At 33.0% G+C, this 26,448-nt stretch overlaps 2 protein-coding genes across 3 annotated transcripts; one reads left to right on the top strand and one right to left on the bottom strand.

The window, feature by feature from the left end:
• The first annotated feature begins 1,053 nt into the window (after positions 1–1,053).
• On the top strand, positions 1,054–8,198 carry LOC139846912 (uncharacterized). Of its 2 annotated transcripts, XM_071836487.1 has the most exons (14): positions 1,054–1,355; positions 1,756–2,460; positions 2,707–2,913; positions 3,005–3,313; positions 3,525–3,607; positions 4,193–5,140; positions 5,365–5,506; positions 5,590–5,749; positions 5,838–6,001; positions 6,151–6,236; positions 6,459–6,558; positions 6,819–6,880; positions 7,044–7,182; positions 7,306–8,198. In XM_071836487.1, exons 1-14 carry the CDS (start codon positions 1,188–1,190, stop codon positions 7,480–7,482), a joined length of 3,450 nt encoding a protein of 1,149 aa, XP_071692588.1. In that variant the 5' UTR covers positions 1,054–1,187; the 3' UTR covers positions 7,483–8,198. The 2 variants fall into 2 exon arrangements, with proteins under 2 accessions (XP_071692588.1, XP_071692589.1); XM_071836488.1 differs by lacking the exon at positions 7,306–8,198 and having other exon boundaries at positions 6,493–6,558.
• Positions 8,199–10,321: 2,123 nt separating this feature from the next.
• LOC139848872 (uncharacterized) lies at positions 10,322–11,056 on the bottom strand. Its single transcript, XM_071838558.1, has one exon. The coding sequence runs from the start codon at positions 11,054–11,056 to the stop codon at positions 10,322–10,324; it is 735 nt and encodes a 244-aa protein (XP_071694659.1).
• Between the last annotated feature and the right edge of the window lie 15,392 nt (positions 11,057–26,448).

The following is a 26,448-nucleotide window of genomic DNA, read 5'->3' as shown; positions in this document are numbered from 1 at the left end:
TTAATTTATAAATTCAAATGTTCAATTATTTAATAATAATTCATAAAATTGAGAAATTCATAACTGAGGTAAATTTTCACAAAATATGTAACAAAAATAATACTTTTTTTTTTTGCGAAAAAAGAAATATATTAATTAAGCCTTCATCTTCCGATGAAGAATATCAATCAACATTCAACATAATACATTATTGAAAGAGGCGATTGAGCCGAAAAGAAACATAAGAGGCGATCAACCTAAAAAAACACCATAAGCCCACAGTTGAAAGGCTTAGAGGCCCATACGAAACTGGGCTCACAAAGAACACAAGACTAGGCATGGCAATGGATCGGATATGGATCGGGTGAGACCGTATCCATATCCATATCCATTTATTTTTTTTAGTTTTCATCCATCCATATCCATATCCGCCGGGTGAAGCGGGTTAATGGATAATTATCCATATCCATTTAAATTTATCTTATTTTTAACAATTATAAGCGGTGGTTCATTATAAACGATTAAAAGTAATATTTTTTAATAGTTTATGCGACCGAAAGTCACATTTTTACTAATCTATATAACAAATATTCAATAAATAGCCTCTATTAAATGTGTAAAGATATCGACATGTAAGTTGCTTACTTTTAATTACATGAAATCATATTTAAACCACCAAAGTACGATAAATACATTTAAATTAAATAAAACAAAATATAAGAATAAAGTTATATTTTTGGAGAAAATATAACGAAAGATGAATATGAATATAATTAATGAAATATCACTACATAAATGATACTAATTTGAGTGATAAATTTATATATTTAGTTATTTCGGGTGGAAGCGGGTTCATCCGTGCATGAAATTTTTTCGTCCATATCCATATCTATATCCATTTAGATGGTCCATATCCATGAATAGTCGAGTGGATCGGATGGATATCTACTGGATCGGTTATCCATTGCCATCTCTACACAAGACCCAGCCAGCGAACTTATTGAGAACAGGAGCCATTTAATTTAATCGGAAAAAGAAAAAAAAACCGAAACATCCTCCCTCGCTTGCAGACGACATTGCAGATCGAAACATCCCCAAATTGAAGAGAGCACCGTAACCCTAGGTTCAAAACACCCCCCCATCCAAACGAACATCTTCAATCGACAACAAGACTCAACCACCGTCTGTAGCATACACCCATTTGATCCATGGCTGTGGATACAGACTTCAAATCGCTATTAAACAACAAATTAAAAGTAGAAGATCCATCATGGCTTACACCTAGACCTTGGGAATCAATACCTACTGAAAGTGGTCCCACTTCAACGTCTTCTACTAATTCTACACGATTCAATCACACATCATCATCTGTTTCTGTAAGTTTATTTTGTATTTTACTACTACTACTTATCTATCTATATCTATGTTGCTTTAACAACTGTAAACAACTCTTGAATTTTTTTGTAATTTTAGTGATTATTTTTTCATACTTTTTTGACTCATAATTACTTTTTGATGATTTGGTTTATTATGGTAATTTGTGTGATATTCAACTGTTTGGCCAATTTAGGTTAATACTTACTCCGTATGTTACATATACTCAACCTAGATTCTTTAGTTTGGTTCGACAAAGTTTTTCATACACTTTATGTTGTTGTGCTTTGAATTAAATTTTGATGATGAATTTCATCTTACATTGCGTAGAATTTGTTTATATCAAATGTCTCTGATAGCAAGCAAACAGATATAAACTGATGATGATTGCGAATTGTTCAGGAGGCTAGCTTAGTTAGGTTGGCGATGAATGCTCTGCAAGGTTTAGAGTCATCTTTAATAAGCATTGAGAAACTATGCACAATATTCCGTTCTGATCCAACAGACAGAACGTTTCACCGAATTCCTAGCATGTGGAACAACTCTCTAAGTACACTTGCTCTCGACAACATACTTACATCTTTAGGTTGCATGGGAACTGAAGTTTTCCTGCTTCTTAAATTTGTTGATCATTTCACAAACTTAAATTGCGATGATGCCACTTCAAGAAGCAGCAGCAGCAATATGCAAGCTGAGTCACAAGTAAAAGCAACAACTTACCCTCCATACAGTTTGGTTAACCAGGCTTTTGCGGTTGCTATTAAAGATATCTTGGATGGTTACATTGCTGCATTGGATACTATATCTTCATCTGTTTGTTTCAGACGGTTATCAAATAATGATAAAAATATGCCATCTGCTGCTTCTACTTTGGGGATTGGTGGTTGTTTTTCAACTGTTGGGCACTCTGAAATTACACTTTTGGAGGTTTACCTTCATACAAAACAACTGAGGAATCAGATTGAGGTTATTGGAAGCATCTGCAATGTGCATAATGTAGCTTGTTGTTTTACACTTTCACCCCTTGAAGATTTAGATACTCGAACAAAATTTGGTGACTTCCCTAGAGGTGGAAACCTTCTCACCTACCTGTATACAGAGCTGAAGGTCCACATTTTCTTACGATTATTATTTTCTGTTATGTATAATTCCACTTGATATATATATGTTTTGTTATGTTCATCTTCATTCTATTCCCTGTTAGCATCATCCCTTTTAGACTAGGCTTCATTTCTTATTCTCATGATCCTTTCCTATTTGAGTTCCAGGATCTTGGAATTATGATTAGTGATGAAATGTTACACTGCATGACATATATGTCTTCTTTTTAAAACATTGTTATGAACATATCAGGTTGCTGATCCAGCTCATTGTGCTCTTCTCAAAACTCTCTTCATTCGCTCATGTGAACCGTATTTCGGGTTTATAAGATCATGGATTTTCAAAGCCAAAATTACTGATCCTTTTAATGAGTTTATAGTGGCCGAGGCTAAGATTGAACAACCTTGTTCCATTTCTAACACTGGATTCCTAATTGACTTTCCATCAGCTACCATCAGGGTAAATAAATGATACTGTATATTATATTGTCTTTAATCTTCTACTAAGGGTTGTGATGCTTATTTTATGCAATTCCTAATTTGTATTCCAGGAACAAGACGGAGCTATCGTTCCTTGTTTTCTGAAGGACTTTTTAATTCCCCTTTTTAGAGCGGGTCAACAGCTTCAAGTATTAATAAAATTGCTAGAATTTTCTGACGGTGTTGGCAGTTGGAACCGTACATATGAGGATTTTCTTCCTTACTGGAGTAAAATGGCAAGTTGTCGTTTGTCACATTCAAATATGAGTTTCAGTAAGGAAGGAATTGAAATGGTGGTACTTGAAAGGAGTGATTACTACAAAATCATGATGGAAAAACTTGAAAGTCATTTGCCAAACTTAGAATTCAAATATCACCAGGTGAGCTTCCTTCACCAATTGATTCAATCTGTTTTGACCTTTTTTTAATGTTTATTTCGTAAGTGGTAAGCAATCATTGACCATTTACAAGTAGCCAAGTAGGATTTAATGCTAGTTTTCTTCGCTTGTATAAGAACATTTATTTATTTGTGTGTATGGTTTATCTCTTAATGTAATAATGTAATGCTTACGTGGAGGTTATGGCTCACAGGTAATTGCGTACTCTACATTACCCACATCTGCAGATATTGGTACATCAGTCTCACCTTCAGTGAATAATGTGGATCAAAATTTGTAAGATCTATGTGTTTATGTATGTATATAATAATCAACATTGCACTCGTGTTTATAAAATAGCACGATGTCCATTCATGATAAGTAACAGTAAAATCATAGGCTATCAACTCCTTTTAGACAGAGTAATATATTAAAATTGGAATTTGGTGACTATAAGGCCTGTTTTTTTCTTATCGGTGTATGAAAAATATTTTATAATCCTTATTAATAGATGATCTGTATCTGTATAATAAGGTATACTCACTTAATAAAATTTGAATGCCTAGAAAATATTATATACAGAGAAATATGTGAAGATTCCCTTGACTACATATATTCATAAATATATATGGTTATTAGTAACGATTAAGATTTAATCGTTAGACATACCCTGACAAGGCTCCTTTTTTTTGTAAATAATGTAGGTTGTACTGAAATAGTACACCTAATGACATCAACTCTGACAAATCTCATAGAACTAGTTACGCATACGGCACATGCATACCACACTTCTTATTTTATTTATTTATTTATTTTTTTTCTTTTTTGAGTTACTAATAAGTTCTCTGAAGCATTAATCCTCTTAAACTTTATGACCATCAGGCCTCTTGAAGAAGGTGATGAATGTAGCATGACTGATGAATTATCTTATATGGATGATCCATGGGATTCATCATCTGATTGTTCATCTATTAACAATTCTGACGAAGAAAATGCATCTGCATCTGAGAAAATAGTTGATTTGGTTCATGATTCAAAAGATCTGGAGAACAAGTATTTGTCCGCTTTAGAAATTAGTTCAGATACCCCTGTCAACATCATGCTAAAAAAGTCTTCTCATGATGAAATTCCAGTTACTAATGGCAAACTTAATGGTGGATGGCCATTTAATCCCACTGCAAAAAACTCTACTTGTAATGGCATAGGGAATATAGATGATACATGGTCAAATGCTTCGATCTACAAACACGAATATAATCTAAGCTCACGAGTTCTAGAACAAACTAAATTTTATCCGTTGGATCAAATATCCAACGACAATGAGATAGACAACGAGACTGCTAATTTGAGTTTGAGAAACATGAACTCATGGGAGGTTGAATGTTCTAACCAAATACTAGGAACAAGCAAGCTTCGAGAAAAATGGACTAAAGTCTCTTTTCCTTCTTTTGACTTTAAGTCTGTTAGAGATCCATTTACTGAATGTGTGGATAGGTTAGGAAATTATGACCGAGTTGACCAGTTCTCGGTTTCAGCTAATAATGTTGTTACCAAGAGAAACTCCGATAAGAAAGAGCAATGTGGTGATGTGTCTACTGTAGAGAAGAATTCATTGCGTACTAATGTACGTCTCGATACGGAAACTTATCATCGAGAACAAGCATTTTTATCAAACGTATCTGGTGGTGGTTGTTGGGAAAGTCTTCTTGATCGTACCTACAACAAAAATGATACTCGCCCCGGTAACCATAAAACCAGTGTGGCTGCTGATATTGAGATACCATTGGATTTTGTTCTTGAGAAGTGCCTGTTGGAGGAAATTCAACTGCAGTATCTTTTTTTTTTTTTTTTCAATCAACCTATTAATATTTTTTTTATCACAGCCTTTTCTATTATGTTGGGTTTTTTTTATGTTTTTGTGTATGAATAATTTCATCAATAAACCAGTTACCTAAGCAATTTGGTATTGTCTCATCTTAAATTAGGCTTATATTTGGCCTTTCTGAAATTGACACACAACAGTAGGGGTTCATGTGTCTACTTAACATGAATAGATATACATATGTCAGTAAATTGACAATAAAGCTACTTGAGGAAGGTTTCTCTTTACAAGAACATTTATTGGCTTTGCGACGTTACCACATGATGGAATCGGCAGACTGGGCGGACTTATTTATCATGTCACTCCGACATCATGTACTATGTTAATACCTGTTAGTCTGTTACTCATCTTATGTTTTGTTCGATGATCCTATACTAAATTCTGTTTTCTCTTTAAGAAATGGTATGCAACAGAGGCGGATAAAAGCATATCTGAAATTCAGGGGCTTCTAGAATTCTCAGTTCAGAGGTCTTCATGTGAAAGAGACCGTTATAAGGATAGAGTGTTCGTGTATATGAAAGAAACAGGCTCTTCAGCTCTTCCTGGTTTTGCAAATGGTATATTTTATACAAATAATAAAAGTTATTTGTAAAATATCACATTTTTAATTATATCAAGTGATGAAGGCATGTGGTGTACTGGCAGGTATACAGTCGTTTAATGCTTTAGGACTGGGTTATAGAGTAGATTGGCCAGTAAGCATTGTATTGACTCCTGGTGCGTTGAAGATATATACTCAAATCTTCAGTTTTTTACTACAAGTCAAGCTTGCATTATCATCTTTAACTGAAGTTTGGTGCTCATTTAAGGTATGCTTAGTGACTTGCTTTATCTACTTTGTTGTTGTTCATTACATTTTCCGTCTTTTGAGTAAATTTCACCGTAGTTGCCATTTAAAACTTTTGAGCTTTTAGTCAAATTTTTATAATGTAAGCTAATGTGTTTTGTGGATGTACAGGAATTCATCCATTTCACAAACCAGAATCGTTGTTTTGGTTTACGTAAATCAGAGTTCCACCATTTCAATATCATGGTGAAATTGAGGTATGTTTGAAACTTCATTTTGCAGCTGCCATATTATTCCACTTTTTTTTTTTTTTTTTTCCTTCTTATAAAGCCAACTTTCATGAAAATTACATTTTTATGGGCTTTGTACAATAAAGATTTCCCTCTCTATCATGGGGTTGCTCTTTCTTCTTAGTATAATGCGTTGTACTCTTTGGTGATGGATGCCATTTTTTTTTTTATCAAATCTATATGTTTCAGGCACCAGATTTATCATTTTGTATCAACGTTGCAGCAATATGTTCAGTCTCAGTTATCACATATATCCTGGTGCAGATTTCTTCAGTCTCTCAAGCATAAGGTTTGAAGCAAACTTTATCACACACATAACAAGTTAATGTTCACATCATATTAACAGGATGCATTTTCACTTTTTCAGTAATAGTTGGGTAGAATAACACAACTATAGTTGTGTTATTTTAGAATAACATGGTAATAGCTGGGTAGAATGTATCTATAATCATAACATAGTTGTGTTATTTTAGAGTCTGCCGAGTGCAGAGTTTTGGTTATTCTTTTCTTTATCTAACTTGCCATGCTGTGTTTTCTGTACCCCTATAGGTTAAAGATTTGACAGATCTTGATGTTGTGCATATGGATTATCTTAATGATTCACAATGCATGTAAGGTCTTCTCTCTTTTTTGTCTTATGCATTTATGTCTTCATTACACGCTTATGGGGACACAAATATTCACACTAATTTCTTGAGTTTCAGTTGTAAACTTTCAATGTTGTTTATGTAAAAGCAATCACTTATAGATATTTTATCTGCATCTTCTTTATAGATGTTTCTTATCGAATGACATGAAACAAATAGCTGACATCATTCAAAGCATTTTCCAATGCGCATTGGACTTCAGATCTGTTGTCGTACCAAACATGAGTTCTGCTGGACAAGATGGAGGTCAGCTTAACACCACTCAGGTAAATTTTAGAGTGTCGATTCAATTACTTTTGTTTCATATTAAATAATTACGTAGTAACTTAAATGATAAAAGCAAAAAAGTTGAATTGATGCCCTTGTTTTATTTTTGCTGGTGGCTGCAGGTTCTGACAATTAAAGAAACGTTTGACGAAAACGTGAGACAACTGTATGCATGCTATCACAACTCTCCTAAGAATGTTGAGTTCAGTCTCCCACGGTTCTGGGAGTACCTTAACTACAATGACTATTTCTCTCATGTCATCCACAAACAAATGGGTCACAATATTTTTTCATTCTAAATTTCTGGCCGGGGCTTCAAAATATCTGAAATGAGAAGTGGGTAGGGTTTCTTTTCCTTGTTTGGAACACTCAGGTGTGGTAGTGTGTGCCGAGCTTGATGCTGCTGGTGGCAACTTTTGTGTGTAATTATTTATGTATCTCATATCTTGTTTGTTTGTCCCATTATTATACGGGCCGGCGAGATCAGTTATACCGATGGACAAAAGGTCTCAACACAAAGGACTGCTGCTGATTGTATGTGTTAAAACGGTCTTGTATATTTAGTTGTAGGTGTGTTAGAATCATCGTTTCCACAGGTATGATCAAAGTAGCATTGATTAATCCTGTATCTGGGTGTCCTCTTTAAGACCCGGGAATCAAAACAGAAATGTAACACCTTTGTGAGGTGGCAATTTTGACCCAAATTCTTAATATTCTGTCTATCTGGAGTTGTGCTTTCTTTTAAGAAGATTAGGGGAAAAAAACTTAGCTAGAACTTAGAAGGGAAATAGGTCAAGCAGGTTGCTACCTGTATAGCCTCCTAACTTAAATTATATAAAGACTTAAAATTGTTAAAAAAAATTGTCACATTGTTTTTAGATCAAAATTGACCCTTTATGATCTCTACTAAAAGTAGACGTCTTAATTCAAACCTGTTTTGATTTGATCAAACAGCCACTGTTCACAGCTGTTCCTATGTAACATAAAGTAACACGCATTATTGTTACAGGAACTGTTGGACATACAATCCTTGACGTCTATAAAACTAGAAGAATGGTGTAAAAAAAAAATACAAGAAGGCCAGATTTTGTACCAACATCACTTATCGATCTTGTAGATAAGTGCTTGACAGTGAACCCACGATTGTGGATTAGTGCTGAAGAAGCTCTCGTGAGTTTTTCACGCCTTGTTTAAAGGAATTAGCGAAGAAGAGGATGCTGAGGGAAAGGCTTAGCCCACAGCCTGTTACATTAGAAGGTTCTCGATCGAAAACGTCTGCTGCTCTATCATGAGTTTGAATTACATACTTGATACCTACGGGGTCTCAAAGAAACATAGTTTGTTAAATAAAGTTAGATTAGATTAGAAGGTACTTTGATATTCATGTGATATGTTCTCAGCTGTTCAAAAAAATATATTCATGTGATATGTTGTGATATTCTAGTTGGTGTAACATTTACGAACTTGTTGAAGCACTACATAGAGACCTGATATAGGGATGAGGCATCTGAGTGAGAGTGCTATTCTGTTTGTAGCTGATCTCTGTCTAACAAACTATAGTAGATAATTGGTTGATTCACATCTAACCAGCTCTAAGGGTCTGTTCTAGAGTTTTTTCATAAAAGAAATGAAATGAGATGAAGGGAAATGAAAGGAAGGGAACTTGAATCCTTCCAATTTGAAAGGAAATGTCTAATGAAAAATTACATTGAAATCATCCATCCACTTCTTTCCCTTTCCTTCCTATCAAAACTAAAGGAACACCAATCTTTTTAAAATTCTCTTCCTTTCATTTCATTTCTTTCAAAATTAAAACTCCCCTAAAAGATAAAACAGTAGTAAAATGGAATTTTATATTATTTTCATTTTATTTTACTAGCCATTAGTGATGTAGAGAAAAGTTTACTTGACTATTATTTATACACTTGACCTACGAGAGGTTTCAAATTAAGATTGTCAGGAAGATTTTGAAAAAGGACAAAAAATAATCCGGTTAGGTAAACATTTTCAACCTCGTGATAACCGGAACTTGGAAAACCTCACTCTTTCTTTGGTTTCATAAGTCATAACGAGGGTATACAATCGAAATCACATAATCATTATATGGTGTAATGGAATGATAATTTTATTCACGCATTCTACACATTATATTATATTATACTATACTATATACTAAGAGTGCTCCCAATGGAGACACTTCTCCATCTTAGTCCTCAGCGTCACATCAGCACTTTCTTCTTACTTCATTCTCAGGACTAAACACTCCCAACCATGACACTCCTTCCTTCCTTTTTTAAATTTTTTTATTTATTTCAAAAATAATATTAATTTAGTTATATATATTATAAATAATAAATATTTAATAACATAAAACTAAAGTTTCATTGATAAATAAAAAAAAAAATTACAAATAATTAAAATTAAAACATAGAATTTAAAATAAAATTACATAAACACTTAATAATTATTCGTCTTCGTCTTCGTCTTCGTCATCGTTAACATGTGAAGGTCCCTCCTCATCTTGATTGTTTGGATTTCTTGTTGGATCATGTCAAATTCGATAATTAAGTGGAAGATTATAAACGTTTTCTACAAGCATATCTCGTAGTAGTCGATGAATGCCCACATCTCTTAATTCCGCGTCCGCCCGGATATGCGCGTCAACCCTTTCTTGGAATGTTCCTCGTGCACGTCGAATCGGACGATAATTCTCTTCAAGTCCACAAAATGCACGGCCGTTGTCCTCGGTTATCATATTGTTTAATATCACACATGTTAACATAATCCTTCTAATTTTTCGGATATAATATGGTCTTGCCGGATGTTGAATAATCGTCCATCGACCTTGTAGTATTCCAAATGCTCGTTCAATATCTTTTCTTGCCGATTCATGATACCTCTTGAACTTTGATTGTTTTAGATCAATCGGTTTCTGAACGACTTAACTAGTGTGGACCATTCCGGGTAAATTTCATCCGCCAAATAATAACCCTTATCAAACGTACACCCATTCACCGTAAACTTGCACAGTGGAGCCTCGCCGGCTAATAAGTCGTTAAACAAATCAGATTGATTAAGTACATTGATATCATTATTTGATCCCGCAGTACCAAAGAAAGCGTGCCAAAACCATCCATCTTAAGACGCTACCGCTTCAAGCATAATTGACGGGTAACCATGGTCACCTCGTGTATAATGACCCTTCCAACGTGCTGGACAATTTCTCCATCTCCAATGCATACAATCGATGCTTCCTAACATCCCCGGAAATCCATGAATTTGAGCATGTTTAGTGGTCAAACGTTGCACATCTTGTGCAGTTGATTTTCTCAGATATTCTGTTGCGTACAAGTGAAAAATACATTTGCAAAATTTGTTTAAACAACTATATGAGGTTTGTTCACCCATATGCAAATACTTGTCAAAAATATCGGCCGTCGCAGCATACGCTAGTTGACATATGGCTGATGTTACTTTTTGAACAATATTAAAACCAAGTAGCCCACAAGCATCACGTCTTTGATGAAAATAAGTAAAATACTCAGGAATCGGAGTTTGGGAAAAATTCATTATACCTTGACATATACGAAGAAACAAAGGTTTGCGCATTCGATAACGTCTAAGAAAATAATCGTCTGGAAACGTACAATTGTCGGAAAAATAATCATTCCATAATGCTTTTGTGCGGCCTTCACGATCTCTATATAAATATCTTCTAGGTGTCCTTGGTACGGGTTCAACTTCTTCATCATCGTTTAACTCATCTAAATGATCAAGTCTTGCGATATCTTCAAGCGCTCGATTATTTGTGATATTCAAGACCGTTAATACCAAATTTATATCGGGATCGGAATTTGAGTTATTTGAATTCATTTTAATTTATAAAATGATTGATAATTTGAGATAGTTTTGATGTTGAGTAAGAAATGTATGTGAATGAGATGTGTGTGTATGAAATGTATATGAAATATGTGTGTATATATAGAGTTTAAAAAAGAAAAAAAAAATAAAAAAAAAAATATATTAATCTCCAACGGCCAAAAATTTGACCGTTGGAGTCTGATTTCATTCAAATGATCCATCCACAGATATGACCAAAAAGCACGAACGGGAGCACGGCTGGGTGGACGATGGCCTGGGCGGCCCCCCTGGGCGGATTACTGCCAACGGCGCCCAGGTGGGCGGTGGCCTGGGCAGCTGGGTGGACGGCAACGTTGGGAGCAACCTAATAGACAAAGTCGTAAGTGAATATTATCACTTTCACGCTTTACCGACTTGTATGCTCTGCATGCACAGTTGTACCCACAAGGCTACTACTGTGCTACAGTAACCTTTTTTTTTTTTTTTTTTTTTTTTTTTAAAAAAAACTCTCCTCCTCATTCTCCCCTAAAATTTTTACTAAAGAACTGTACAAAAACGTTGCTCCCATTTTTTTAAACTAACTTTCATCAAAATTACTACTATATACTAATTACTTTACTACTACATACTAATTGACATAGTTTGGGAACGGTAATTGAAAAGTAACCACTCTTACATTTTATCGACTTGTACGTTGTGCAGAAACAGTGTTTTCTTTAAATCATCCTCCTCATTATCCCCTACAAACTTTACTAAAGGACTGTACAAAAACGTTGCCCCAATTTTTTTAAACTAATTTTCATAAAAAAACGTTATGTTTACCTCTTATTTTGTTATTTTTACCCTTCTTTTCCCCTACAATTTTTCCTAAACATTGTCAAAAAAAAATTATACGATGGCGCGGCATCGCGCGCAACCTAACACTAGTTGCTATGAATCGAGTTTTTTTTACGTGGAAAAGAGTGAAGTGGAGAGAGAAGGAAAGAATAAGGATGAAGAGTGATGTAATAATATGAAATAAAGTGTATTCTTGAGTTAAAAGGAAAGTGAAAGAAAAAAAAATAGAATGATTTATTTACATAATATTTTAACTACGACTTTAATACCCACAAGATATAAATTATCGTTGATGGTAAAGCTAGTAGCGCAACAAAAAATAAAACTTTTTTATGAACATAAGCAAATAAATCAAACTTACCAAACATATAATAACTAAATGTATACTACTCAGTATATGAATTAATACATGCATTTTTGATTATTTTCTATAATATACAAAGCAGAGGATCATGTATATATATATATATATATATATATATTAGTCAACGTATATAATACTCACCGAAGCATAATGATATTCATGAATATTACTCCGTATTTACTTACGTTACTTCTCAAGATTGGAGAAACAAACAATAAAAAAAACGTAAAAGTTGATAAATAATGGTTATTAATTTGTTTTCCACTCCAATCATCCCAAAATTGAGATGATTACAATCTATAAAAAATGCTCATGTAGTATCATCTCAAACCCTTTCCAATCTACTCATTTCTTTCTTAAAAAAAACTCAAGAATCAATGATTATTCATTTCTCCTCTCAAACCCTTTACTTTCTATCTCAAAAGAAACTCAAGAACACAACCTTAAGAAATAGCACGTGAAATAGTAAAGTTAATATTTAACTCCACTTTGGAAGTTGATCGAAGTATAAAGATGGATAGTTATTTTGAGATTGAGAAGTATGAGTTTAGGACTTTAGGGTAAAACATAGACATGTTGTGACGTGAATTTTAAAAGGCGTGTGGAACCCTTATTGAGTCCGGATGAAAATTTAATGGGTTTAAGAATTTTTTTTGAAAATTAATTATATTTGAAGGATAATTAGTTATTGTTTACCTAAAAAAAAGTATAAATTTTAAAACTATATGGAGTTTCGTAGTTAATTTTAATGGTGTTCTATACAATTTAAAAAATAAATTATATAATTTCTTTTTTAAAATAGTGGAATCCTATGACTCCACTTCACATGCTTTAGATTTGCCTCGTATGGAACCAACCCGTTATTTTATGTATTACATAGACATTAAGAATAATGACTATAAATTTAGAAGTCGTTTGAAACCAATGTTATAGATGTGGGAGCATTAACTCGGTTGCCGATTGTAAATTGAACTAACATGAAATAAGCATAGCTCAAAATATTATGTTTAACATTTCAAGCATAGCTCAAACCAATGTTATAGAAAATGCTCCCTATTAGACTCGAACTAGAACTTCTTAATTGGAATGTTTTCTAAATACGGTTAACCCAATGACTAATTAATGTTATTTACTCTTACCCTCTTAGTTCAAGTGTCCACATTATTATAAATGTGCTATTTCAAATATTCACTTTGTATATTTTAACAAATTAGTAGATGTTATAATAGATACTTAAAATATTTTATTGGTAGAAAATGAAGTTAATAATTTCTTTCTAAAGTATATATACGTATAAAAGTAAGTGGAGCTTGTATGAAGTACTCCTTCCGTTCCATCTTGATAGTCCAGTGTTACTTTTTGAGTTGTCCCAAATTAATAATTTATTTCTATAAATAGATAAAAATAATAAGATAATTTTTTTTATGTCCTTAACTTTTGAATATAAGATATATAAGCCATTGATCTTTTATTTTAACTAGTTTTTGAACCCTTGCTTCGCGCGGGGGGTTCGGTTTTCAATGTATTTTATTGCGTTTAGTTTGTAAAATTATTTCGTGGCTAACGATAATGTCGTTGAAGCGCAACTCGAGTCGAACTAAAAGGTATAACCCGTGAAAGATTTAAATGTTATTTAAAATTAACAATATATGTGCATCTCCGTTTTTTGCTATGGAATTGCCGACTTTTAAAAATTTAACGCAAAATCAACGTGTATGAAAAGTACCCCAAATATTTAGCGTTTCTTAAAAAGAATCCGTTTTGCGTATAGTTAGTGACGTTGTGTTCGTAAAATTATTTCGAGTTTAACGATGATGTCGGAAAAATTTAACTCGTTGCGAGCGAGAAGATATGACCTGTTGAATATTTGGGTGGAGTTTATTTAAGATTTTTTATGAAAATGTTGATTTGGCATTTGACCCCCTGTTTGGGGGGCCGGTTTTAATGTTTGAACAAAGTGTGGGGGGGTTTTTTTGGTAAAGTGGAAGTTAGTAAAAAAAAATTACGAAAATACCGCTGGTACTGTTCACCTTTTTTGCCTAATAGGTAATATGGTAATTTATTTGTGGAATGGAATATTAATATGGAAGGGGGACTATTATTTATTATTTAGTAATTCATAAAATTGTGAAATTCATATTTGAGGGAAGTTTTTACAAAACATTTAGCAAAAATAGTTCAGAAACCAAATTCCACCCCCTCTTAACTCACACTCACACCATTCAATTGCTGGAGATCACCCCCAGCCAATATCCAATTCGACGTTTGTCTCCCGAAACCCTATTTCACATTAACCTATAATATAATAAACACCAATCGATTACCATACCCCTCGCATGGCTGTTGATACATACTTCAAATCGCTATTAAATAAATTAAAAATAAAAGATCTATGGCTTCCACCTAGACCTTGGGAATCAATACCTACTGAAAGTGGTCCCACTCCTACCACTTCAACGCCTTCTACTAATTCTAGACGATTCTATGACACATCCTCTGCTTCTGTAAGTTATTTTGGTACTTTACTCCTTATATATGTTGCTTTAAGAAATGTGAACTCTTGAATTTGTAATTTTAGTGATTATTTTTATACCTTTTTGACTCATAATTACTTTTAATTTGGTTTATTAGCAATTTGTGTCTGTATGCAAAACCTAGACACTCTTGATATTCAAGTGTTTGGCCAATTTAGGTTAATACTTATGTTACATATACATATTTTAGCACTGTGAATGTAAGAAGCAACTCAAGCTAGATTCTTTAGTTTGGTTTCGACAAAGTTCTTTATACTTAATGTTGTACTTTGAATTAAATTTGGATGAATTTCACATTTCTTATATGGCTTAGAATTTGTTTATATCAAATGTCATTGAGTTTATATATCTCTGATAGCAAACAGATAAACTGATAATTGCGAATTGTTCACGAGGCTAGCTTAGTTAGGTTGGCCATGAATGCTCTTCAAGGTTTAGAGTCATCTCTAATAAGCATCGAGAAACTATGCACAATTTTCCGTTCTGATCCAATAGGCAGAATGTTTCACCAAATTCCTAACATGTGGAATAAGTCTGTAAGTACACTTGCTCTCGAGAAGATACTTAGATCCTTAGGTTGCATGGGAATTGAAGTTTTCCTGCTTCATAAATTTGTTGATCATTTCACAAGCTTAAATTGGGATGATGTCACTTCAAGAAGAAGCAATATGTAAGTTGAGTCAAAAGTAAAAGCAAGAAGTTATCCTCCATACAGTTTGGTTAACCAGGCATTTGCGGTTGCGATTAAAGATATCTTGGATGGTTACATTGCTGCGTTGGATACAATATCTTCGTCTGTTTGTTTCAGATGGTTATCCAATAATGATAAAAATATGCCATCTGTTTCTACTTTGGGATTTGGCTGTCTTTCAATTGTTGGGCACTCTGAAATTACACTTTTGGAGGTTTACCTTCATACAAAAGAACTGAGGAATCAGATTGAGGTTATTGGAAGCATCTGCAATGTGCATAATGTAGCTTGTTGTTTTACACTTTCACCCCTTGAAGATTTACATATAAGCCATTGATCTTTTATTTTAACTAGATTTCGAACCCTCGCTTCGCGCCGGGGGTTCGGTTTTCAATGTATTTTAATGCGTTTAGTTTGTAAAATTATTTCGTGGCTAACGATAATGTCGTTGAAGCGCAACTCGAGTCGAACTAAAAGGTATAACCCGTGAAAGATTTAAATGTTATTTTAAATTAACAATATATGTGCATCTCCACGTTTCGCTATGAAATTGTCGACTTTCAAAAATTTAACGCAAAATCAATGTGTATGCCCCAAATATTTAGCGTTTTTTTAAAAGAATCCGTTTTGCGTATAGTTAGTGACGTTGTGTTCGTAAAATTATTTCGAGTTTAACGATGATGCCGGAAAAATTTAACTCGTTGCGAGCGAGAAGATATGACCTGTTGAATATTTGGGTGGAGTTTATTTAAGATTTTTTATGAAAATGTTGATTTGGCATTTGACCCCCCCTGTTTGGGGGGCCGGTTTTAATGTTTGAACAAAGTGTGGGGGGTTTTTTTTTTTGCCAAAATGGAAGTTAGTAAAAAAAAATGACGAAAATACCGCTGGTACTGTTCACCTTTTTTGCCTAATAGGTAATATGGTAATTTATTTGTGGAATGGAATATTAATATGGAAGGGGGACTATTATTTATTATTTAGTAATTCATAAAATTGTGAAATTCATATTTGAGGGAAGTTTTTACAAAACATTTAGCAAAAATAGTTCAGAAACTAAATTCCACCCCCCTCTTAACTCACACTCGCACTCCCTCCGTTCAATTGCCGGAGATCACCCCCAGCCAATATCCAATTCGCCGTTTGTCTCCCGAAACCCTATTTCACATTAACCTATAATATAATAAACACCAATCTATTACCATACCCCTCGCATGGCTGTTGATACAAACTTCAAATCGCTATTAAATAAATTAAAAGTAGAAGATCCATGTCTTCCACCTAGACCTTGGGAATCAATACCTACTGAAAGTGGTCCCACTCCTACCACTTCAACGTCTTCTACTAATTCTAGAAGATTCTATGACACATCCTCTGTTTCTGTAAGTTATGTTGGTAATTTACTCTTTATCTATGTTGCTTTAAGAAATGTGAACTCTTGAATTTGTAATTTTAGTGATTATTTTTATACCTTTTTGACTCATAATTACTTTTAATTTGGTTTATTGGCAATTTGTGTCTGTATACAAAACCTAGACACACTTGATATTTGATAATGCTAAAAACGAACATATATTTCATAGCATTATCCCTCAAGAAAGACAAGCTTTTAGTTGCAATTGTTCTATTTACAAGTGATATTCGTTTAAATAATAAAAGGTGAAGACAAAAGACAGATTCGACGAATTGAAGACGCAAACGACCAAAAAGCTAAAAAGTACAAAGTACAATCAAAGTGATTCAAATTATTGATGAGAAACGTCTAAAAATTACAAGAGTACAAGACGCAAAACGCAAAATACAAGATATTAAATTGTACGCAAGGACGTTCGAAAATCCAGAACCGGGACCAGAGTCAACTCTCAACGCTCGACGCAACGGACTAAAAATTACAAGTCAACTATGCACATGAATATAATATAATATATAATTAATTCTTAAAATTATTTATATATTATATTATTTAATAAAACCGTCGGCAAGAAGAAAACAACTAAATGTAAGCTGTCCTAGCTGGCCATGCGATCGCATGGCCAGGAAGAAGGAATTTCATGCGATCGCATGGAGCCAAATTGCTGGCCACATCTATAAATTTCGCAGTTTCGGCCGAATATTAACACATCTTTTTCTCTTCTCTATCTATCAACGTATTATATATATATATATATATATATATATATATATATATATATATATATATATATATGAGTACATTTATATAATACTGAGGGTATGTTAGCGAATGTTGCAAGGGTGTAAGTCGAAATTCTGTCCGTGTAACGCTACGCTATTATTAATCATTGTAAGTTATGTTCAACCTTTTTAAATTAATGTCTCGTAGCTAAGTTATTATTATGCTTATTTAAGCCGAAGTAATCATGATGTTGGGCTAAAATATTAAGATTGGGTAATTGGGCTTTGTACCATAATTGGGGTTTGGACAAAAGAACGACACTTGTGGAAATTAGACTATGGGCTATTAATGGGCTTTATATTTGTTTAGTTAAATGATAGTTTGTTAATTTAATATAAAGATTTACAATTGGATGTACCTATAAATAACCATATACACTCGATCGGACACGATGGGCGGGATATTTATAAGTACTAATAATCGTTCAATTAACCGGACACGGGAATGGATTAATAGTTAATGGACTTATTAAAACAGGGGTGAATTACATACAAGGACACTTGGTGTAATTATAGTTTAAGTCCCCAATTAGTTGGAATATTTGACTTCGGATATAAGAATAATTTGACGAGGACACTCGCACTTTATATTTATGACTGATGGACTGTTATGGACAAAAACCAGACGGGCATATTGAATAATCCAGGACAAAGGACAATTAACCCATGGTAATAAACTAAAATCAACACGTCAAACATCATGATTACGGAAGTTTAAATAAGCATAATTCCTTTATTTCATATTTAATTGCACTTTTAATTATCGCACTTTAATTTATTGTCATTTTAATTATTGCACTTTTAATTATCGCAATTTTATTTATCGTCATTTTATTTATCGCACTTTTATTTATCGCAATTTCATTATTGTCATTTACTTTACGCTTTAAATTAAGTCTTTTATATTTTTAATATTTTACATTAGGTTTTAACTGCGACTAAAGTTTTAAAATCGACAAACCGGTCATTAAACGGTAAAAACCCCCCTTTTTATAATAATAATATTATATATATATATATATATATATATATATATATATATATATATATGTATATATATATATATATATATATATACAAATATAGTTTTAAAAATATAGCGTTAAACTTAGCTAGCTCCCTGTGGAACGAACCGGACTTACTAAAAACTACACTACTGTACGATTAGGTACACTGCCTATAAGTGTTGTAGCAAGGTTTAGGTATATCCACTCTATAAATAAATAAATAACTTGTATAAAATTGTATCGTATTTAATAGTATTTCCTAGTAAAAATTAATAGTATTTTATACCCCTTCGCTTTAACATCAAGTATTTTTGGCGCCGCTGCCGGGGACTGCTTAAACGCCGGAAGTGAAACGCTATATATATAAAAAAAATTAATTTATTTTTGTAAAAATACGTTTTAAATATTAAAAATACAAAAAAAAAATAAAAAAAAATATATATTTTTAAGAGTTGTTTAAAATATATAAATTATAAAGTATTTTTATTTCTATTTTAGTTTTTTTAAATTTAAGTTTTTATTTATCTTATATAAATATTTTATATAAATATTAAAACAAAAAATTTAAAAAAATAAAAAGAACTCGGCCCGGTACTGTAGCAGCCCAACTATCCGGCCTGATTTCTGGATCCATGCGACCGCATGGAAAATTAATCCTCAACTCATGCGATCGCATGAGCTGAGTTGACAGGCCTGGTACCTAAGTCTGTACGATTAGGGTTTTTAATTAATAATAATTATTATTATTAACCCTAATTAGGTTATAGATATTTAATTAGTTTTTATTTTTAGTTTTAGTATTTAATTTGTTTTTTTAGTTTTAATTAGTTTTAATACTTTAAAAAAACTAAAACTTTTATATAAATAATATAAAATAATATATTTTTTATAAAAAAAATTGTATTTTGATAACTTTAGTTTTATTTTTATATTTCTGTATCTTTTTATTATTTAGTACGCAATTGTATATTTATCGTTCGTATCTAGTTTTAAGATATAGTTTTTGCCGTAGTTATTTTTATTTCTAGATTTTTACGATTTGCCGTAAAATCCCTTAAGTGCTTTTTCTTTAGACTAAGATATAGGTGCTTTAGAATTTTGCGATGCCGTTTTATAAATTTTAGTACTTTTTAAGTTATTATCATTTTGGATATAGAATTTCTTTTAAGCTTTAATATTTTTAGACGCAACTTTTAATTCTTAGTTTTTAGACTTTTAAGTTTCGACGCGCTACATTCTTTTTATTAATTTTCGACCATTTATTTTTTGACGTTTTTCCGACGCGCTCTTTTTCTTTCTTATTTCACGACGCTCTAGTTTTTAGGACATAGAATTTTCTATTTCTTCTCTAAAATTTCTTTAAATTTCAACGAAAAATTATTTTAAGTGGTTAAATTGATAGACATCCAAAATTTTCTGGTTCATAGTAATAGTTGGATTTGTTAGTGGCGAGTTGTGGGCTTCCGATTTAAAGGGTCCTGGCTACCTGCTGCATCTATTGGCTATTCGAAACGTGGGCAAAATCAGAAAAGTCTATTAATTTGATAACTTATATAATTTTTATTTTTATAACTAATAAGATATTCAGTGAATGCACCGAGCAAAACGTTCACCACCTTTCATACGTTCACCACCTGTAACTCGATCAAGACATCTAGCCAATATTGTCGCCGTTGATTTTTCTTTAGAATCGTCATCTAGTCAACCAAGTACTCCAATTTAAATTTCCGATAATCCATTTTTTGAACCCGACCTCACAATTGAGAATCCGGAGGATATTCAGGGACAATTTAGAGATCCCGAACCACTAATCTTTCCTCCGGAACCACCAATCATTCAAACAGAAATTGTCGAGGAACAAACCATTAAATCAGAATCCTCTAGTGATTCAGATTCAACAAATTCAATCATGAAAAATTCGGAACCTCTAAGTATGGAAGACCGAATGAGAGCTAAACGCACTGGCCAAGGTCACGCAATTACTCAACCAGACATTAATGCGCCAGATTATGAAATAAAAGGACAAATCCTACACATGGTTATAAATCAATGCCAATTTAGTGGTGCGCCGAAGGAAGATCCAAATGAACATCTTCGTACCTTTAATAGGATCTGAACTTTATTTAAAATAAGAGAAGTGGAGGATAAACAGATATATCTCATGTTATTTCTCTGGACTTTAAAGGGAAAAGCCAAAGATTGGTTAGAATCGTTACCTGAAGGGGCGATTGATACATGGGATGTTTTAGTTGAAAAAATTTTTAAACAATTCTTTCCGGCATCTAAAGCCGTGAGACTTCAAGGAGAAATTGTTACGTTCACACAAAAGCCAAATGAAACTCTATATGAAGCGTGGACAAGATTTGGAAAGTTATTGAGAGGATGTTCGCAACATGATTTAGACACTTATCAAATAGTACAAATATTCTACCAAGGATGCGACATCACTACAAGAAAAGACATAGATATAGCAGCTGGTGGTCCCATTATGAAGAAAACAGCAACTGAAGCTTACAAAATTATTGATAACACTGCTTCCCACTCACATGAGTGGCATCAAGAAAAAGATATCGTTAGATCATCTAAAGCAGCTAGAGCCGATTCTAGCCATGACTTTGATTCCATTTCTGCAAAGATAGATGCTGTCGAGAGACGAATGGAAAAGATGACTAAAGATATTTACTCAATAAGAATTAGTTGTGAGCAGTGTGGAGGACCACCTTTGACAAAAGATTGTCTCAGTATTGAACAAACAATGGAACAACGAGAGAATGTTTCATATATAAACCAAAGGCCTGGAAATAATTATCAGAATAATTATCAACCGCCAAGACCAATCTACAATCAAAACCAGAATTATAATCGAAATGTTCCATACAACAACCAGCAAGGTCCTAGAAATCAACAAGTACCTAATAATACTTACAATCAGCAAAGGCCTATTTTTCAAAACAAACCACCACAAACCGATGATAAAAAGCCAAATTTAGAAGATATGATGTCGAAGCTAGTTGAATCTCAAACGCAGTTTTTCACATCTCAGAAACAAACCAATGAACAAAATGCTCAAGCATTTAGAAATCAACAAGCTTCGATTCAAAATTTGGAACAAGAAGTGAGCAACCTAGCAAGGTTGATAGGTGAAAGAAAACCGGGAAGTCTACCTAGCGATACAAATGCTAACCCCCGGAATGAAACAGCTAAAGCCATCACCACAAGAAGTGGTATTACACTTAAACCACATGAAATACCTGTAATTTCTGATGACGCTATTCCTACTCCACAAGAACCACAATCTGAGCAAGATAAGGAAACAGAACCGGTAGTTGAAAAGGTTAATGAAGATAACACAGTTAAGGCTAAACCGTATGTTAAACCATACCAACCACCACTTCCTTACCCGAGTAAAATGAGAAAAGAGAGACTTGAAACCGAGCAATCCAAATTCTTGGATATGTTTAAACAAATAAATGTCAACCTTCCTTTCACTGATGTGATTTCAGGAATGCCTAGATATGCTAAATTTTTGAAAGATCTAATCACAAATAGAAAGAAAATGGAAGAACTCTCGGCTGTTACAATGAATGCTAATTGTTCCGCAGTGCTGTTGAATAAGATACCAGAAAAATTATCTGATCCAGGAAGTTTCACAATTTCATGTTTTCTGGGTAGTCTTAGTTCAATAGAAGCATTGGCAGACTTACGTGCTAGTATAAATCTAATGCCGTATTTACTATACGCTAAACTAGACCTTGGAGAATTGAAACCAACACAAATAAGCATACAACTAGCAGATCGATCAGTAAAATATCCTAGAGGGATAATGGAGAACATGCTAGTTAAAGTTGGTACTTTAGTATTTCCAGTAGATTTTGTTATTCTGGACATGGAAGAAGATTCTCGAGTTCCTCTAATATCAGGAAAGATCAACATAAGATACATTTTGGTAAAGGAAAATCAAAATTCGCAACAAAAAGAAGAGCACGACACCTTGAAAGATGTTATAAATGCGGAAAATGGTCACACGAAGGTAAATGTTCAAATAATCAAACATATTCAAATACCGAATTTGTTACTCTATGCAGAGAAGGACCGTTCATATGTTTAGAAGAAAAGATATTAAAGAATCGAGGTTACACTTATGTAGCTATGGAGAACCAAATCACACTACTTTCCTATGAGTCGGCTAAAGCAGGTCTCTGAGAATTCTTTCTCACAGGTAAGTATGTACAGTTTTTATTTTTTTATTGCTTTTAACCTTTTGATAATAAATGCTGAATCGTTCGCTATAAAGTATTAAATTGGTATTCAATAAAATTAGGTATGCGTAACCGAAATTATTAATATCATACAAAAATTTATTACATCACTGCGAAATTTACCGTTTATTCTTAAGGTATAAATATCTTTAATCAATCAACCCAAAATATTTCAAAAATTCGTCAGGAGTAAAACTAGGTAATATAGCCGAAATTATTTTACCGAAAAGAGGGGCATATATTTTTGATAATATTTGATTGATTAAAGTGGGATAAAAGACCAAAAAGATTTTTAATTTTAATTTTTACCATTTTTTAAATTTAATATATAAATATTAAATTAATATTGTAAATTTTTAAATTAATATATTTAAGTTTGTAAATATTTGAAAAATTAATATTTTTAATATAATTTTGTATGGATAAAAACAAAAATATAATATGAATTTGGTGTGAATTTTTAATAATATTAATATGAATTTTTAATTTTATGCATTTTAAATTTAAGTTTGGTGTGAATTTAAAAACAAAAATTTACTTTATTTCATTAAGTTAAAAATGTGATTTCTAAAAATTCGTCGTGATTTGAAAACTAGGTCGTTGAACCGAAATTGCTTTACCCGAGGGCGGGACGAGAACTTTTATTATCATTATTTTTAATCTTATTGAATTAAAGTATGCCAAAAACATTTAAAAAACCCAAAAAAAATCTTTGCTTTAAAAACGACGCTTAAAAAGTAACAAATTTTAAAACTTTGTTGAGGGACGGACTAGGACAACGATCCGAAACGCCCTCACTCATAAAAAGAAACAAATTTTTAAAATTTATTGATTCATGTTTTAAAAGTATAAGGTTTTTTATAAAAAAATAAAAAATAAAAAAAACCCGGACCCCATGCGATCGCATGGGGTTTACACTTCAAATCTATGCGATCGCATAGAGTAAAAATGCTGGGCAGATCATAAAGACAGACGAGTTCTGTTTTCAACACAAAACACACACACATACCCGAAAATTCTCCCAAACACACTCAAAAAATTCGCATTTTTTTACCAAAATTCATCAAATTTCTTGCTCTAATCATGAAATTGTTCAGAAGTTTATCAAAAAAGGTAAAGATTTCACCCCTAAACCTCTTTAAATTTGATATTTAGTGTTCTTGAGCTATAATTTACCTAATTTGATTTTGTTAATTTCTAGTGTAATTAGAGTTAAATTGTTAGTATATTATGCATGTATAACCTAGATTGATGCTATTTAACATGATTTGAAGCCAAAAACTTCAAAATTTTTAGAAATCTAGGGTTTGTGTTCTTGAGCAATTTGGGGCTTTTTGATATAAACAGGTTATGGCTGATTTTTGTCATGAATTATTGCTAAATTAAGTAGTGTAACATGTTTAGATAGCTAAATGATCCAAACTTTGATCCTAAACATGATTTTTGAGAATTAAAGTGGACTTTTTAGTTATAAAATTCATGAACTTGATTAAATTGATGTAAATGCCATTTGAAACTTGTTTAATTGCTAGTAATGGTTATTTTAACATGTTATTTGAGTTGAATGTTTATGAACTTTGTAAACATTTTCATAAATGCTTATTTGAAAAAATGTAGAATTGTTAAAATTGTGAAAATGTGTATAAGTTTAATTTTGATTGAACATGTTATTGTAATTGTGTTAATTTGTTATTTTGCTAACACTAATGCATATTTGGATGCACAAATTTTGTGTTTAATGTGTTTTGCAGAGATTTACCGATATTGATGGTGCATCATCATCATCTAGGCAACCTGCTCCAGAACCTGAACCAGAAATGCAATATGAACCGGAGCAACAACAGGAACAACAACAACAACCTGATCAACACGTACCATATTATGATGCGCAGCAAGAATATATTAATGCCTACGTAATTTTTCCGATTCATCCGATAGTAGAACACCCAACGATTCATGAAGCACAGTTGCATCCCAATTTGAGATTTGATCGAAGCTGGAGAGATTACCCAACATATCAAAGTAACAAATTCAAATTGGTAACGAAAAATGTAGAAGTGCCGAGGGTAATCGATTGGGAGCCTTTGGAAAGGGTCCAACTAGCTAACTCAGTTAGATTGCATCTGATCCAAAGGTATGGCAGCTCTTCTTTTCCCGATTGGGAACGTTTATTCACCATTCGTAGGCCTGTATATAAGGAATGGTGTGTTGAGCTTATGAGTACTATAGCATTAAATGCGAATGTAGATAGGTTAGATGATAGAAGTTTTCTTAGATTTATACTTGGCCGTAGGATGTATAGGATGTCCATGCTGGACATGGCCAGGGCTTTACAGATTTACACTCCTAGTGAATTACTACTACCTGATTGTATGAATTTGATTTATCATGGTGAAAGGGTAGATAGGAATTTTGACGCGAACGCCGTCTGGAGGCGTATGTCAAATTATAATGTTTTTTCGCTAGGAGGAAGACACTCCTACTTAGATATTAACAAAGCAGAGCTACGTATTATACATAGATTTTTAGCTAATTCGATTACACAAAGAGGTAAAAACAAGGAGAAGATGACATTACATGACTTATTTTACCTTAAGTGTATTCGAAACAATAGAAGCTTTGTTAATATTCCCTACTGTGTTGGTTTTTATCTGTCCAAAGTGGTAGCCGGAATACAGGAAGGGGGAATAATAGGAGGAGGTATTTTTGTTACTCTCATTGGAGAGTATTTGGGTGTAGATAGGGATCAAGGGGGTCCACTTATGGTATTTAGGGAACAGGATGATACCTTAGGATTGAAGGTCTATCAGGGTGCTAAGGTATTGAAGAGCAGATGCAATCAGGCAGTACCATGTGTTGGTCGTCATCCACAGGTAGAGAGAGGTTCAGATGAGGAAATGGAGAAAGCGGATGACATTAGGGATGTCATTAGGGAGGCTATGACTGACGTCTACCAGCATATAGATGAGGTAGAAATGACAAACCAGGATAGACATAGTCGATACGAGCAGTGGCAAGCCCGGAATGAGTACGAGCATTCTAGGCAACGACAGCATGATAGATGGCACTATCATTAGCATCAGATCATGAGCCAGCTATCACCTCAGGATCACTACGTACTGACCCGACCTGCTTACTATCCTCCACACCAGCCCGATATGCGACCACCATTTACTCTCTACGACCCTAACCAGGCCTATCAGTACACCTATAACCAACCATGGAACCCGCCCGACGACATGAACTGGAACCCCTATCCAGATTGATATAGTTCCGTTGGTGATTTTTATGATTTTTATCTTTTTATCATTTTTATTTATTTATGTTTAAACATATTATATTGTGATACTTTTATGTAAGTTTTAAACATTTTTTATTATGTTGTACTAATATTTCATATTTGATTTGAAGGTGGGATGTTAAGTCCCATTTCAAATTACCATGCATGTTAATATATGTATGTATGTATTTTGTCAATTGTACACAACAGGGTAAAACAGCGCATTTTCAAAGACTGAC

The sequence above is a fragment of the Rutidosis leptorrhynchoides genome, chromosome 5, assembly GCF_046630445.1.
Source record: "Rutidosis leptorrhynchoides isolate AG116_Rl617_1_P2 chromosome 5, CSIRO_AGI_Rlap_v1, whole genome shotgun sequence".
Taxonomy (NCBI): Eukaryota; Viridiplantae; Streptophyta; class Magnoliopsida; order Asterales; family Asteraceae; genus Rutidosis; species Rutidosis leptorrhynchoides.
Note: the sequence above shows the minus strand (reverse complement) of the source record. Positions and strands in the feature narration are given on the sequence as shown.